Raw genomic sequence first — 15549 nt, forward strand, 5'->3', positions numbered from 1 at the left:
ATTGTAATAGAATTCAGTTCCTTTTTGTTATGTAGTGGGTAATAAACAAGACAGTTGCAAGCAGAATGCCTTTAGTGATCACAATGCATCATTTGGCCTCCGATCAGAGGCATGATCAAACATTCTGAAGCACTGTATATAGGAATGTGAAAACTGAATACCACAGATTTGCAAAGATTAAAAACAAATATTCCATTTATTTTTGAAGAAACTTCAAAGACTTTTATTCATTTCTTCAGTCTTTCCCACAGTTGGTTGATCTCCACTTTAGAAAAATGGAGATTAGGTAACTCTCTACAGGAAGAGAAACAATAGTACCGATAGTTCTATTAAAGCAAGGAGATAATGTCAAACAACATTGCAGGATAAAGTAAGCATAACTTTATATACATGTTTTGATACTTTTGCATCAATCAGTGTTCACACCAACCCAACCAAACTTGAAATCTGCTGGAGTAAAACGATAAATTTGTGTGAATTTGAAAATTGTTGTAAAATCAGATCCAGGTACCAGAGGCCAAAGGTCACTGGGCAGTGCACCACCCATCTGATGATACACTATTGAGTACTTACAGATGCTGTAATTAGAATGCATTTAGAATGAGTCTCAAAATGGTAATTGTGCTTGTTCAGACCTAGCTGAAAGTCTTTAATGAGGAACACTATTGTGCAGTAATAGTGTGCAAATGCCAAGGCAATTATAAGCATGAAATGTTTACTCCAGGTCAGATTTGGCATTAGGATTAAGAGTTCAGAGTTGGAGGCCATGTATCTGCAGTTTAGAACAATTTTACTTGTGTTTTGCTGTTCAATTTGAATTACCTTGGGGTGTGGTTATTGTTTTGTGCAGCATAATTTAATAGCAAGGTGGAAATAGAGAGATGCAAACCAATTGTGCTTGTTCAGACCTCCTTGAAAGTCTTTAATGAGGAACACTGTCACGCAGTAATAGTATTTTCCCCTGACTGGGAGAATAACTTAGATAAGCAAGAAGACTTGCAGGTCAGGCTCAGACATTCAATCGCCTGCCCAGTGACTGTGCAGGTAACTGCAGACTCCTGATCTGCTATTCTTGGAGAATCTCTCAGGCCCACGTGTGCCATCTTCGATGTTCTTTTAGTGTAATGTACCCTTTATTGGACATACAGAACCTCAGTTCAAAGTCTCAACTGAAAGACAGCACCTCCATAAGACAGGTGGATAGATATTTGTTAGGTCAGGGTATCAAGGGATATAGGGCAAAGATGAGTAATTAGAGTTGAGGTACATATCAGCCATGATCTAATAGAATGGCAGAACAGGCTCAAGGGACTGAATGGTCCACTCCTGTTCCTATGTTCCAAAGCATGCAGCACACCCCAGCACTGCTTGTAATGTCTGGCGAGACTGAATTAGATTTTCTTGAGAAACTGAGATTGAAAGCTTTTAGATTCCCTGCTGCCATGTTATCCAGCTTCAACTTGAATGTTCCACCACCCCCAAAATGAGCACAGGACGAATAAAAGGTTTAAATATTAACTTATTAGCATTAGGATTCAGTAAATACCAGGAGGTATTAGATAAGAATTAGGTAAGCAGGATGAGTCCCTCCATGGAGAGAGTGCGCATTCCATTCCAACAATCTCTGGGATTTCCACGTGTTGGTGGGATGCATGGAAATCTCAGCTAGATTTGGATTCTCTTAAGCATGGTGATAGGTTTCCGTATGTGTCAGATACCTGGCTGACCAAAAAAAAATCCAGAGTTAGAGCTGCTTCCTACACATCTTGAAATAGAAGCCGTTAAAGTGAGCCTTTTCAGAGATGGCTTGCAATTCGGCAAACAACTATACTTAGAAACTGCCTCTTATTTGGAGACCAACATTACTTGCAGGAAGCCCAAGCCATATTCCTGATTACTGTCAGAAAGTAGAGTCTCTTACAATCAATGTACACACACTTCATGGCATGATCATAATATTTCCATAAGTTCAATTACTCTGAAGCATCAGTCAGGCTGTTAATTACTATAATAGTCATTAGAACCCATCAATCTTTTTCTGTGTTCATTTCCTGAAGTGAAGGGAGGTTCTCCCAGTGTCCTGGCAACAACCCCCAGATAAAACTAGTCATTGAGCTCATGGCAGTTTGTGGCACATTGGTATATGCAAATTGGCTGACACATTCACTAGCAAAATACAGTCACTACACTTTACAGTAAAATCCTATGAAGTGTTTTGAGTCAGAAAATCCTTCTGATGTGAATGGTGCTATGTCAAATACAAAAATGATTATTATTAGACATTTGACCACAGTCCTAGCTGCCTCTTCCTTAGGTGATGTTAAAGATCCCATGACATGTTTTGCTAATAAGACTGAACTTCTCACAGTAGCTTGGATAAATATCCACCAGATGAATTGATCAATCACCCTTTGACTGTTTCTGACACCCGCTGTGCAAAATAGCTACCATGTTTACCTACCAAAACGTCACCACACTTGGCAATAATTATTTGTGAAGTGTTTTGAGACATTTTGATGTGATAAGCTTCTATAAAAATGCAAGCTTTTTTCTGTGACGTTTAGGAGATTTGTCCCATAAACTGGAGCTCCATTCAGTACCTTCAAAACCTTCTTCTAGGTTTTTCAGTTGCAAACAGCTCATTTCTAATTATAAATCTTAATTTAGTTCTTTCTTCCTTTTTTCTACAGAAGTGCCAACCTATCTCTTGAGTAATGTATTAATAGTGAGATCTCAATACTTCACGATCCAATTATCTAACTGAAGTGAGTCTTACTCAGTAACAGTCAACCCAGCTACTATATTAGACGGCTATAGCGGTCATCTTTTGAAAGATCATTTCTAAATTTGGGGTTTGCACTCTCCCGTTGTTAATATTGCTCCCTTAAGACATTGCTCTGAATGTTGTATGCTGTATTTATTTTGCCTAGTTTGTACTGAAATGTAACTTTAGCTGTGGAATTCCTTCACCATCACAGTTCCTATTGGCTTCATTCTTCATTTGAAGTATCTCCCATATACCACAGTGTAAGCTATAGTGATTCCTGGGTAGAATCATGAAAAAGTTAATTCAAAACTGCAAGGACGGCATTGTGTCAAATGCCCTGAAACAATACTTCAATTGATTTATTCAGCCTGAGCAAAGATATGTGACAGGTTATAGAACTGCCTCTTATCCAGTACTCAGTGTCAGTGTGATCTTTTCCTACCTGTGCTTCAGCCCTATCGTTATGCACAAAGGCAAAAGTAAATGAATAAGAGGTGAAGCATGCTCACAGCAACGTATAGATCTGAAGGAGCTGACATTTTGAGATACACCATTATGACACTGTGAGAAGAATGGCACTGCTAAAACTTTCCTGCAGGTACCTAGTTAAATTGATCAATACAGTATATAATGCCACAGTTCAAACATTCCATAATTAATCAGTTTAGAAAGCTAACATGTTTTTCTGCTAGAACTGTGTAATTTTGTTTTTCTCCAAAGTAAGTCATTTTGATCATTATTTTTCTAGTGTGTCTAGTGTGAGACTTTCAATGCAAAACATACAATTTAGCAATGGTGCATTAATCCTTGCCTTAAATAATCAATTTGCTGTGATTACATATTTTACAAAAGGAATTTGATAGACTTGAGACTGACTAGATTGAGTTAAACATGATTCATGAGGTGACAAATTGAAGGGGAAGTATTGACCTTCTCCGCATTGCATTGTATAAATCTTCCAAAGCTGCTCTTATAATTTGTATTCCATAGTGAATCTTTCACTAATTGATGTTCAAGAACTACAATTAAATACCACTAGGGAAAGAGTGCCCAATTTACTTTGTGCTCTACAAACACCCACGGTCATATTTGTCACCGCAGGAAGATTTGGTTATGAATTTATAACAATGTAACTGTGAATCATCAAGTACCTTCCACACTTGCAGAATGAATTGGTGGTGTTGATTTCTCTTTCAGTACATGAAGGTCATGAATATAATTTCAGATACATTGTACACCATTGGGTTAGATATTTCATTTACAACAGGAAGTTCATCCACTGCTGAAAATGTTAAAGGGGACTCCGTAAAATAAGACTGAGGCCTGAATTATATGACCTGCTACATTTAGCTGGTGTTAGATTCACAAGCTTACACAGAGAGCATATGTTTCATTTGGTTTATTTTTCTATAAATGTTAAATCAAGGAGAATTTCTACACATTTCTATTTTTGCAGTTTGATACAGTACTTAGCTGTGCACCAGCCTTAATCCTGCTCCTAACCTATTCAATGCTCTGCTCTGCTTGGGCCTCACTACTGCTCCAACACTACTTATAGATAGTAATCTAACCCCCTCCCCCCCCCCCCCCCCCCCCCCCCCCACCCACACCTCCTACGATATACTGAGGTTGCAATTCTTCTATACTTGGGCATACATACCCCCAATATCCACTCCCAACTGGGGGTCCTAAATTCAAATACCAGTCATGTTTATTATGTTATGTTTATGCTCTCCTAGAGAACCAGTGTTTTTATTAATGGGGTTAATCATTTTGGGGGTTTTCCCCCAAATCTCCTTAGCACTAGAAGCAGTGGGAATATCTGATATTGTACTGTTTGCCTGCCTGTGAATATTAGATTATTCTCTTGAATAATGTAAAAATTCAAGGCTCTAAATTTTAATCTTAAATTTCCAGAGTAGAAATTAAACTAAGCTCCTTTTAAAAAAAAGTATGTAATTTGCTTTTTTTCGGGCACAAAACTAACGCAGTTGTGTTTTATTCATGAGATTCACTCATCCCAAGCAATGCAAATGTCAGCTTGGCTCAGTGATAGCACTCTCATTTCTGAGTGAGAAGGTTGTGGGTTCAAGTTCCACATTGGGACATCATGTCACATAGTGTAAGCTAGGGTGGTCCAGCGTTTTGGCTGCTGAGGGCCGGATGCTGTATTTGAGAAACATCCCCGAGCCCCATAAGCAATATATTTGTCTTACACCTTCCAAAGACATAACCTGTAAGGAACATGTAGAAATCCTATGTATTAAATTGTGTAACTATTATGTAATTTCACTATATTATAGTAACAGTGCAAACTTTAAATAGGTTTTAAATGTAAAATTTTAAATATAAATATTCATACAAGTTTTAGAACAATAATATACTTTTATGAATAATGTGCATACATGCATTAATAACCATTAGATCTAGAGTAAACTCCAAATCTAAAGTACATTGAGAGTGAAAGAAATAAGTGAGTGAAAACACATCATTTAATACAATACAAAATTACATTTGTAAAGCGCCTTTCACTTTGAGAGGACGTCCCTCAGGGATTAGGACCCGAGTTGGGTGGTGGTGGGGGGAATCAGGGAGGGCAGAGAGGATAGAAGGGTGGACGAAGGCACGATCGAAGAGGAGGGTCTTGAGGCATGCCTTGAAGGAAGCAAGGGAGGTAGCAAGGCGAAGGGAATGTGGATAGAATTCCAGTGGGTGGAGGCAGAGAGGCTGAAGGCCTGACCGCAGATGGTGGGGCAGGCCGGGTGAGGCACATGGAGCAGTCAGGGATCTTGGCGTCTTGTTTGACCCTCAAATGTCCTTTCTCGCCCGCATCCACAACATTGCTCGACTCCACTATCGCCTCACCCCACCGCTCCTTCCACTCAGCAAGGCAGGTTGATAAGGGGTTAGCAGGTAAGAGAGGTAGGAGGGCGCAAGGCCATGGAGGGCCTTGAAGGTGAGGAAGAGAATTTTGAACTCGATCCTCCAAGGGAAAGGGAGCCAGTGGAGCTGGGCTAGGGCAGGAAGTTGTCCCCATGTCTGCAGATGATGTCACCAATCATCAAAATAATAATAAACTCAAATGGAAATAATACAGTATGTACATCAAGTTAATTTTTATGCAGAGAATGCTCAGCAAAACCCAAAACTATTAATCCATAATTGCAAAACTAACAAAGGGACAAACGTTTTTCCATTACTTTCAATAAACAAGTATTCCACTTCCCACTTATACTAATCCCACTTACACTGTTGTTGTAACCATCACTATGCTTAAGAATATCCAAACCAAACTGAGATTTCCATGCATTCCCACCTACACATGGAAATTCCAGAGATAACTTGTTGGATTGGAATGCATCCTTACTTAATTCTGGAAAGGATTAGACACAGGATAGCTGGAGCCAAGGCTTGGGGACACCAAAGTGTGCTTTGGGATACTACTGGAGCTTGTCATTCATAGCACCAGTATGACAAGCTTTCCACTGCTTGTCAAGTAGGACCACACTGCCCATTAGGGCTTTGGCTTGAAGGGTTAACCATTTAAAGCTAAATGGGAGGATTCCCAACTCGGGTCCTAATCCTTGAGGGACGTCCTCCCATTGACCGGTCTGCCCTTCCAAATCCTGCTGATGAGCCAGGAGCCGGCTGTGCTCCGGGACCCTGCCCCGAGTGAAGGGGCTATCAAGTTGAAATGGACGTTGTTGTTATTGTCATCATCAGTGCCCTGGAATTCTGTGGACCCGCTCAGGAACCAAATCACCAAGCCCGCCACAGAGGGCTGGCTTGATTCCGACATTCCGTTGGCAAACATGTCACCTTGCAGCCAAACAGTACAATTATATCACTCCTTAACCATCTCAGCTTTAGGAAATGTAATCCAAATTTACCCAGCCTTTCAACATCGCTAAAGTCCTATATTCCATGTATTAATCTGGAGAATTTTTTGTTGGATTTTTTGGATCAAAACAGTACCTGTTGCCTTCGTTCCTCCAGGTCTGGCCTTCTCCTCATCCCCCGAGTCCTCCGCTCCACCCTCAGCGGCCATGCCTTCAGCCACTATGTCCTGAAGCTTTGGAATTGCCTTCCTCACTCCCTTCATCTCGCTCCCTCCCTTCCCATTTTCAGGTCTCTGCTGAAGACCTTAATTTTCGACTGCACCTTTGGTCACCTTCCTCCCCCTGGCTCAGTCCCAGGATCCGTTACTGTAAAGCGCTCTGAAACACCGTCCGGCGTGGAGGGCGCTCTATAAATCCAAGTTGTTGTTGTTGTTGGATGCCCTCCTAGGCTGATGCAGCCTTTCTAAATATATTTGTCCCAAATTTAATACACTATTCTTATTCCTGAGGTCTCACCAGTGTTCTATACATCTGCAGCATTACTTCCTTGGTTTTATATTTCATACCCCTTTTATAAAATATTAATTGTGTTTTAGAAATGCATTGTAATTAAAATATGCTAATATACATAATACAATGTCTTGTTACAAATAATTTTACACTGACTGACTCAAACATTCACACTCCTTCCTTGCTATAAGGTCTTATCAAATTGTATGAAATGTGACTTTCTCTATGGCACATTTTTAATTGGATTTTATCAAAAATGTGTATGCCACCTCCAAGATGTGTGTGAGGGATTTTATGGGAGACTGTAGGATGGATAACTGAAAGAATGAGATCAATGGATATTGGAGCCTTGGAGAGAACAATAATATTTTCAAGTTTCCTAGTGTTGAATTCTATCACAATTCTAGTTCCACTTTCTACATGTTGTTCAATTGAACTCTCAACTGTGGGCAATTCATCAGCTTAATACATTGACACTCCATTCAGTCCTAATATTACATCTGAACTTTTTGATTGGTTAATCTCAAAAATATATACTCTACATATTTAATAAGTCAACTGAAAGAAAAAAACCTTTAAACCCTCTGATTTACCAGCCTTTAAACTTTTGATGTGAAGCTGCCCCTGTGCTTAAGAAAAATTATTGTTGGGTCAGTTTAGTCTCAATCCCTTCGGTTCAACAGAAGTTGCTGGGAACACTAAGGAGCTCAGGAGGCATCTATGCAGAAAGTAAAGTGAGTTAATGTTTCTGGTCATGGAAAGGTCATTGACCTGAAACATTAACTCACTTTTCTCGCTTCATAGATGCTGCCTGACCTGCTGAGTGTTTCCCAGCAATTTCTGTTGAACTGAAGGGATTGAGACGGATTTTATTTCAGATTTCCAGCATCTGCAATATTTTGCCTTTTTTTGTTCTGTTTTTTTCCCCTTCAGTTCAATATCAGATCAGAAATAAAACTTGTCACATCTATTCGCTGCCCTAGTAATTTCTGAGAAAGCACCTGACTGTATCTGGTGCGTCACTAGCCCTAGAGACTGCCTGCCAGAATTGGGATTAGCTTATCACGCCAAAGAGCTGAGTTTCATACAAAGGCATCCACACAATGATCCCAACAGCAGCAAAATTACATTTGTAAAACGCCTTTCACGTTGGGAGGATGTCCCACGTCAGTCATCACCAGCATGTGTAGACCACAATAAGTTACTATGAAGTTTAGTGCCAGTTATATAGTTTAGGCAAAAGTGGTAGTCAACATAATAATAATAATAATCCTTGCATTTGATATTGTGCCTCATCAAGTCTTAGAACATACTATAAAGTGTACTGACTATGTATTTTGTGGGCGAAATGCGGCAGCCAATTTCGTACAGCAGTGTTCAATGATCCATCATGGATTGAACGACCAAATTATTTTTTTTTCGGAGGGATTATCAGCCCCGGAAAGTGATCCGCCAATCGACTAACAAGCGGGTTCCTACTTACTCCTAGCTAAACAGAGGCATGTGTGTGGAGTAAGGAAACTTGCCTAAGGTTTTACCTCAGCAATATTGCTTAAACAACAATGACATCCGCACTAAACTCCATACCCCAATCGCAGTCCTCTGGCTCCCTATCACTGAATGGATCAATTTCAAGATCCTCCCACTCATCTTCAAATCCATTTATGCTCTGGCACCTCCCTACCTTTCCGACCTACTTACTCCCGAACCCACTATCTGTTGCCTCCACTCGATTGGCTTCAGCCTCTTGCTTTTCCCTCCCTCATGCCTTCCATTCTACCATTGGTGGTTGCACTTTCAGCCACTACCCCCCGAAACTCTGGAATATTCTCCCTCTATCCCTCCTTCCCCATCTTCAGTTTGCACCTGAAGACCTTCCTCTTTGGCCCTGTCAACAGTCACCTTCCCCTGGCTCGGTGGCGTGCTTATGTGTCTATGATGTGAATGAAATATAGTTAATTTATATGACTACAAATAAAACTAGCCCAAAATGTGTTGCTTCACAATCAGGGGCAGAATATTACAGCATTGTGAGTTACAGGAACGTACTTACATTTTCATATACAGCGAAGTGGGAAATCGGAAAGGAACCAGTTATAGTGCATTGTTAGCAGAGACTTGGCTTCAGGTTGCTGTCCAGTAACATGAAGTAATGTTTAAGTGTGTTAAAGGTTTGATGAGTTTACATTAAAAAATATTATGTTCAAGTAAAATATTTATTAATGTATTGAAAAACACAAAGCAAGATCAATGACTATTTCTATTTTGACGGGGCAGGAAGTACAGATCTTCAGCTCAAATAATAGATCAGGTCCAAACTTATCATCAGTTACAGAGTGGAAAAAATACAAAGTAAATTGTAATTTCTCCATTGTACAACTTTTTTCCACAAGTTTCTTGTTCTCATTTCAGACTTTCCAACAATCACTGGCACAGAAGTCCAAAAAAAGAAGCAAAGGTATGTTTTCAGTTTCATCATTTTGCCAGATGATAGTAGAGATAAGATTGTAGATTAAGCAGAATGCAAATGGTTATAGTCTATGGTGAGATGAATGGAATTGTGACGGTTGTCCTTTGTGTTATGACAGGTTTAATTGTTGTGTATTTTTACTTTTTTTTCTGAATTTATTGTACAGTGGTATATGTACAGTTTGACGTTTTCACTTCATTTTTTTCTTAGTACTGTATTCACATTCTCATGTTACCACACATTTATGAAGGCGTAAGTTTCCCCTAAACTGTATTAGTTTGCTTGCAGTAGGAAGCAATAGGTTGAAATTGCAATCAGCGATGCTCATAGCAATATCATGTTTTTATAGGATTGTAATTGAGTAACAATCTCAGCCAGCAATTGAGATGCTATTACTCCCTGTCCCTTAGGGAAATACTTCCCCAGATGTTCCTTGCTGAGAATGTAATGCACCAGAGCTCATAGAGAGACAAAGCCATAGTATCAAAACTGTATTCTAGATGTTGGTATTGTGCAGAGTTGAACACCAACAATTGAATATGCAAAATGGAGGTTGGATGTTCCTGCATTGAGTTTTCATCCTTCTTCCATCATTTCACTACTATCAATAATAAATTTCATTTATATGGGGTCTTTCACGACGGGAGGATGTCCCAGTGCACTGGATGGTCGAAGGTTTCCACCCGAGCTGGGGGTTGCATTTGGGAGGGATAGTGACCGAAGGCTTGAGGCAGATGACCGAAGGCTTGGTTAAAGAGGAAGGTCTTGAGACAGACCTTAAAGCAAGTGAGGGCAGAAAGGCTGAAAGCCTGACCACCAATGGTGGGAAGAGCAGGGTGGGGAATATGAAGCAGGCCAGTGCCTGCCAACATTAAAATATGACAGGGAAGACGGAAAGGAAATGTAGCGTGACCACACATCAGGACAAGATTTTTTTTCATTCTTTCCTACACAGACTCCCAAAATTATGGTGCAGGGTTTGTGTTTCACATGAATGAGCAATCAGCTGCTGAATTTAAATGATTGCAACATTTTAGATATTACAGAATTGCTAAATACTTTTTGGAAGTTTGTTTTTGTTATTTTTAAAAGCAACCCTTCAACCAATTGCAGACAGCAATTGCAGTGCCAACGTTTCCCTAGCTAGGTCGGGTACAGTATAACTAGAAATGTTCTTCTGCTGGTAATTTCAGGTGCGGTAACAGCCATGAGCAGGAGACGTATTTCCTGCAAGGATCTTGGGCGTGGAGATTGTGAAGGTTGGCTATGGAAGAAGAAGGATGCCAAAAGTTACTTCTCACAGAAATGGAAGAAATACTGGGTTGTACTGAAGGATGTTTCTCTGTACTGGTACATGAATGAAGAAGTAAGGCCTTATTAAGTGTATTTAATATCCTACTAAACTACTGTGAAATTATACCCACTCCAGATATTTTGTACATTTTTTGTCAAAACTCTGGAGTGAAATGTTCCTGTTAACAAATGTTGCATTCCACCAAGCTTAAACGTTTCAGAAATCTAGCAAGTACATAAACACTCAGCGTTGTCAACAGGTATTTTGTTTCAAATTATATTTCAAATGAGATTATTATCCAGGAGGGGGTACTTCATCAATATCCTTTATTAAATACTAGATCTTTTTTATTAACCTTTTCAAAAAGGCTTTTGATTTTTTTGCCAATAGTGAGAGGTAATATCAAAGACACTGTTTTGGAGTTAACTTTGAAAGAAGAGTTGGAGGGCAAAATCAATAGAGATAGTGTGCTGCGCAACATTTCTCATGATTACTAAATTTCCCACAGGCTTTTAAGAATTACCGAAAATTGGTTACCAAATTAAGATGATTTGTAGACTATTCCCAAATTCTGCAAAATTTTAATACTATATTCTTAAGGTTAAGACCATGAGGGATGTCAGGCCTCTGCTGTGCCCCAATCACTGTAACCTTTTGATTGTCAATATTGATTCAGTTTCTCAAAGGCAACAACTGGCTGCTAGAAAACCAAACTGCTGGTCATAATTCCATAACTAAATTGATGCTCAAGCTATATTTTTACTGAGAATAAACACAGTATCGAAATCCATGGGATTATAATTGAAATAACAGAAGATTTACAAAAGTACACATGTCCTTTAACTTCTCTACAAATTACTTCATGGTCCAAAAATAAGGAAAAGGTTTTGTTTTTCTGAGTACACGATTCTGTTTTTTTTACAAGATATTTTTTCGGGCCTGCCTGATGGTATAGTTGGTTAGTGACCTGACTTCCAATGCCACAGAACAGGTACGTCCCAGGAGGCACTTGAAATTCCCCACATTATTAGGTTTCTGATCTCAGCAAGAATTCTCCAGTGACCATGTGAGTGGAAATGAGAGGCTTACACTGAAAGTAAAGAGAAATGCTCTGCCGAGTTGATTTGTATCACTCTCATTGCTGGTTACAGAGTACAATTGACCAGACTTAGAGCGATTGAGTGATTAATAAATTGATTAATTTACAGCATACTGTATTAATTGAGAGTGAATTTGGATGATAGAGAAATGAAATGCATGAAAATGGATGTCATTTTCAGTAAATCAATTTGGAGATTGTTATTCATTTCTGGAACCTGTTTTTTTTCAAGTACGATGCTCCATCGTGAAGAATGTAACGAATTCAAGTAAATCCTGATCACACTCCAAAGCTTAAATCTATAATAGTTGTCACAGTGTTATCTTCCCAGTCTTTTCGGAGGACTATGAAAGTTTAATTTCTTGAAAGTTATCCTATTTGCAGTCTGTTCCCATCGCTTACACTTCAGCATCATTCACACTCATGTTGTAGTTCATTTTTTTCGAGATGTTCTACTGATCAAATGTCACCATTTGTACCAGATTCCTGCAATTAGACAAAGCTGAATCGACAAATTAATTTGAGTAACTTTACTAATGAATGCTTTAGTAGTTGTTGCTCTAAATGTAAACTTTATATAACTTCATACTGATCCACTTATCCTAACCTGCACTAACATTTTTTAGCATATCATCAGGTATATATGGTTAAGCAACTGATCCATACTGATAAATTCTGCAGAGAAAATATTTATCTCAAATAAATATCTCTATATATTTATATTGCTTTCTTCTCAGGATGAGAAGGCTGAGGGATTTATCTGCCTGTCTGAGTTCAAAATTGACAGAGCGAGCGAATGTCGGAAAAAGTAGTAAGTATAGTAACAATGGCTTTATCGTTTAATCATTGATTTTCAAGGAAGCAAATGTTTTCTGGACAATATACTAGCCAGGAAATGGAGTCAATGGTTGATTATGTACAAGTTTTATTTTGCCATGAGAACCAATGAGTGATACACCATGAATTCAGTAAATACTTTAATTCCAAGTTGTTTAGCTAAAAAAAACTGTCTCTAAAGACAATATGATTATCCTAATTGCTAAATTAAACATGTCAAAAGAAAGCTCCTGTTAATCCTGCAAGCGAAAGCCTTAACGGGTAGGGTCGAGCTGGACAAACAGCGAGACGTGTTCCAGACAACAACAACTTGCATTTATATAGAGCTCTTCATGCAGGGCAGTGGCTCAGAGCACCTGAAGCTGAGCCGGAGGCAAGGAGGAGGTGACCGTGCGGAAAGGCTTCCGGCATGATCAGAGAAAGGGGAAGGAGGGGGCAAGGCGGAGGGATTGAGGGAGAGAGTTCCAAAGTTTCGGGGCTTAGTGGCTGAAAGCATGGCTGTCCACGGTGGATCAGAGGGGACAAGGGATACAACAACAACAACAACAACAAGATTCCATTTATAGAGCGCCTTTCACGTCAGGAGGACGTCCCAAGGCGCTGTACGGTTGGGTCAGGACCCGAGCAGGGGGGAAATGGTCAGGGTGAGGGGAAGGAAGGGAAGGAGCGAGGAGGGGGTAGAGAGTTGAGAGGGGAGCTGAAGGCACGGTCAAAGAGAAAGGTCTTGAGACCGGCCTTGAAGGAGAAAAGGGAGGAAGCAAGGCGAAGGCACTGGGAGATAGAGTTCCAGAGCCTAGGGGCTGAGAGGCTGAAGGCCCGGCCACCGATGGTAGGGCGGTTGGGGCGGGGGATGTGGAGCAGACCGGAGCCAGAGGAACGGAGGGTACGGGCAGGTAGGATGGGGGATAGTAGGTCGGAGAGGTAGGAGGGAGCAAGGCCGTGAATGGACTTGTAGGTGAGGATGAAATTCTTGAATTCAATCAAGATTCAATAAGCAGGAGGCTGGAGACAGATGGTGGTGGAGAGGGAGTAAACAGGTCAGAAAGGTAGGGAGGTGCCAGGGTGTGAAGGAATTTGTAGATGAATGTGGGGATCCTGGTCTGGTGTAACGGGGCTGTGGAGTTTAGAGCAGGTGAATATACAGGTGCTGGAGTTCTGAATTAATTGGACAGTGCTTTCAATAGCAAACTATGTGGTTTTAGCTGGTCAAACTCCCCAAACCTTGCCTGTGCCTTTTGAAAGCCTATATCTCATCCTTTCTGGAATTGGGTAAGCAGGTTGTAACCTATAGGAAGAAAGTATACCTTTCATTTCAATCCACCTGAATTTCCACATATAGTTTGGTTTGGATACTGTTAAGCATGGTGATGGGTTTCCACATGTGACTCCTGGCTGACTAAAAAAAGCTAATGAATGGAAAAAGAACCATGCAGCCCATTAAGCCTATTTCTCTCGCAGATCATGGATTCTACAATAACATTATAAAGGAATTGGATAAATATTTGAAGAAGAAAAAAAAATGTTGTGTGACAACCACTCTGACTCCAATCAAAGAGCAGTCTAGAATAGCCATCAACTGCACATCTGGTTCCCAGCAGCAAGAAATCATTGTATTCCATGCGATGATTACTTACCCTATTTATCCCTGCATTCTAGGATTTCTGTGTATTTGCATGTCTTATTTACATTGAAGTACACTTACAGGAGAAATAATGACACAGAAGGAACCTGTTGAGCCTAAACTTGTGTTAGTTCAACTATTGGAGCTAACTATTCTAATCCCAATTCCCTGCTCCCTCCTTCTGCTTTTTATATTTTCCCTTCAAGTGTTAATGCAATTCTCTTTAAAGTGTTGTTTTGTACTTCAACTTCCACACTGGCCTATTTAGTCACATTTATTGCTGTCAAACTGCAGTATATATTGCCATGTGAACAAGAAATAGCCCCATTATTCTCAAGCTCACTGTTGTGTATGTCTTTCTTTTGCAGTGCATTCAAGGCATGCCATCCCAAGATTAAAAGCTTTTATTTTGCAGCTGACAATATGGATGATATGAACAAGTAAGCTTAAAAATAGAATTGAGTTAGTTAGCGTAGCTACAATGATCAATTGGTACAGTACTTTTTTTGTGAAAGTGTTTATCAGTGTGCAGTAATGTTGATGGATTAACTTTTCAAAAACATTTATAGTATAATCTAAGAATGTAATCTAATTAAATATAATTTGGAATCTTTTGGGAACTGACAAAATTCTTATGTAGGTTTTTATCTCTGGTTAATCTATTCAAGACAAGAAGTCATAATGAGATTCTGTTGCATGTTTCAAGTGGCAGTATTCCTGTTTTATTATTGGCGACAGTGGTTAAACAGAATATTCTTTAATGTTCTAATTGGTAATGTAAAGACTTATAGAATACTGTCTTATGATCTGTTAGACTGAAGGTTTCCAAGCAGAACACGCTGCTTAGGGGATGGTTGAAGCAGGAAATGTTGATTCTTTGAAACACAGATTAGGAAATAATATTATGGGATATAGTACATAGGCAATTTGGGACATATGTGCATGCGACTGCCAGTTTGGGACACATGTGCATGTGACTGGAAGGCAAACTAGATGGACCTTGTTTTTCTTTGCCTAACATTTCTTAAGAAAGAATTATCCCAAATCGAATGCCTACAATGGTACCTAAGAAAGTAATTTATGAAATTGCCCATGTTCTGCTTGGTGTACAC

General features: G+C 39.6%; 1 protein-coding gene across 1 annotated transcript in view; it reads left to right on the plus strand.

Annotated features, from left to right (window-relative positions):
• The window catches only part of cnksr2a (connector enhancer of kinase suppressor of Ras 2a), a 197428-nt gene that overhangs the window by 142655 nt on the left and 39224 nt on the right, over positions 1–15549 (plus strand). Inside the window, exons 14-17 of the mRNA XM_042334147.1 lie at positions 9529–9574; positions 10780–10952; positions 12717–12790; positions 14806–14877. Coding sequence (XP_042190081.1) covers positions 9529–9574; positions 10780–10952; positions 12717–12790; positions 14806–14877 — 365 coding nt within the window. The remainder of the gene's footprint in view (positions 1–9528; positions 9575–10779; positions 10953–12716; positions 12791–14805; positions 14878–15549) is intronic.

This window comes from Callorhinchus milii, unplaced genomic scaffold, assembly GCF_018977255.1.
Source record: "Callorhinchus milii isolate IMCB2004 unplaced genomic scaffold, IMCB_Cmil_1.0 Scaffold4, whole genome shotgun sequence".
NCBI classification, from domain to species: domain Eukaryota; kingdom Metazoa; phylum Chordata; class Chondrichthyes; order Chimaeriformes; family Callorhinchidae; genus Callorhinchus; species Callorhinchus milii.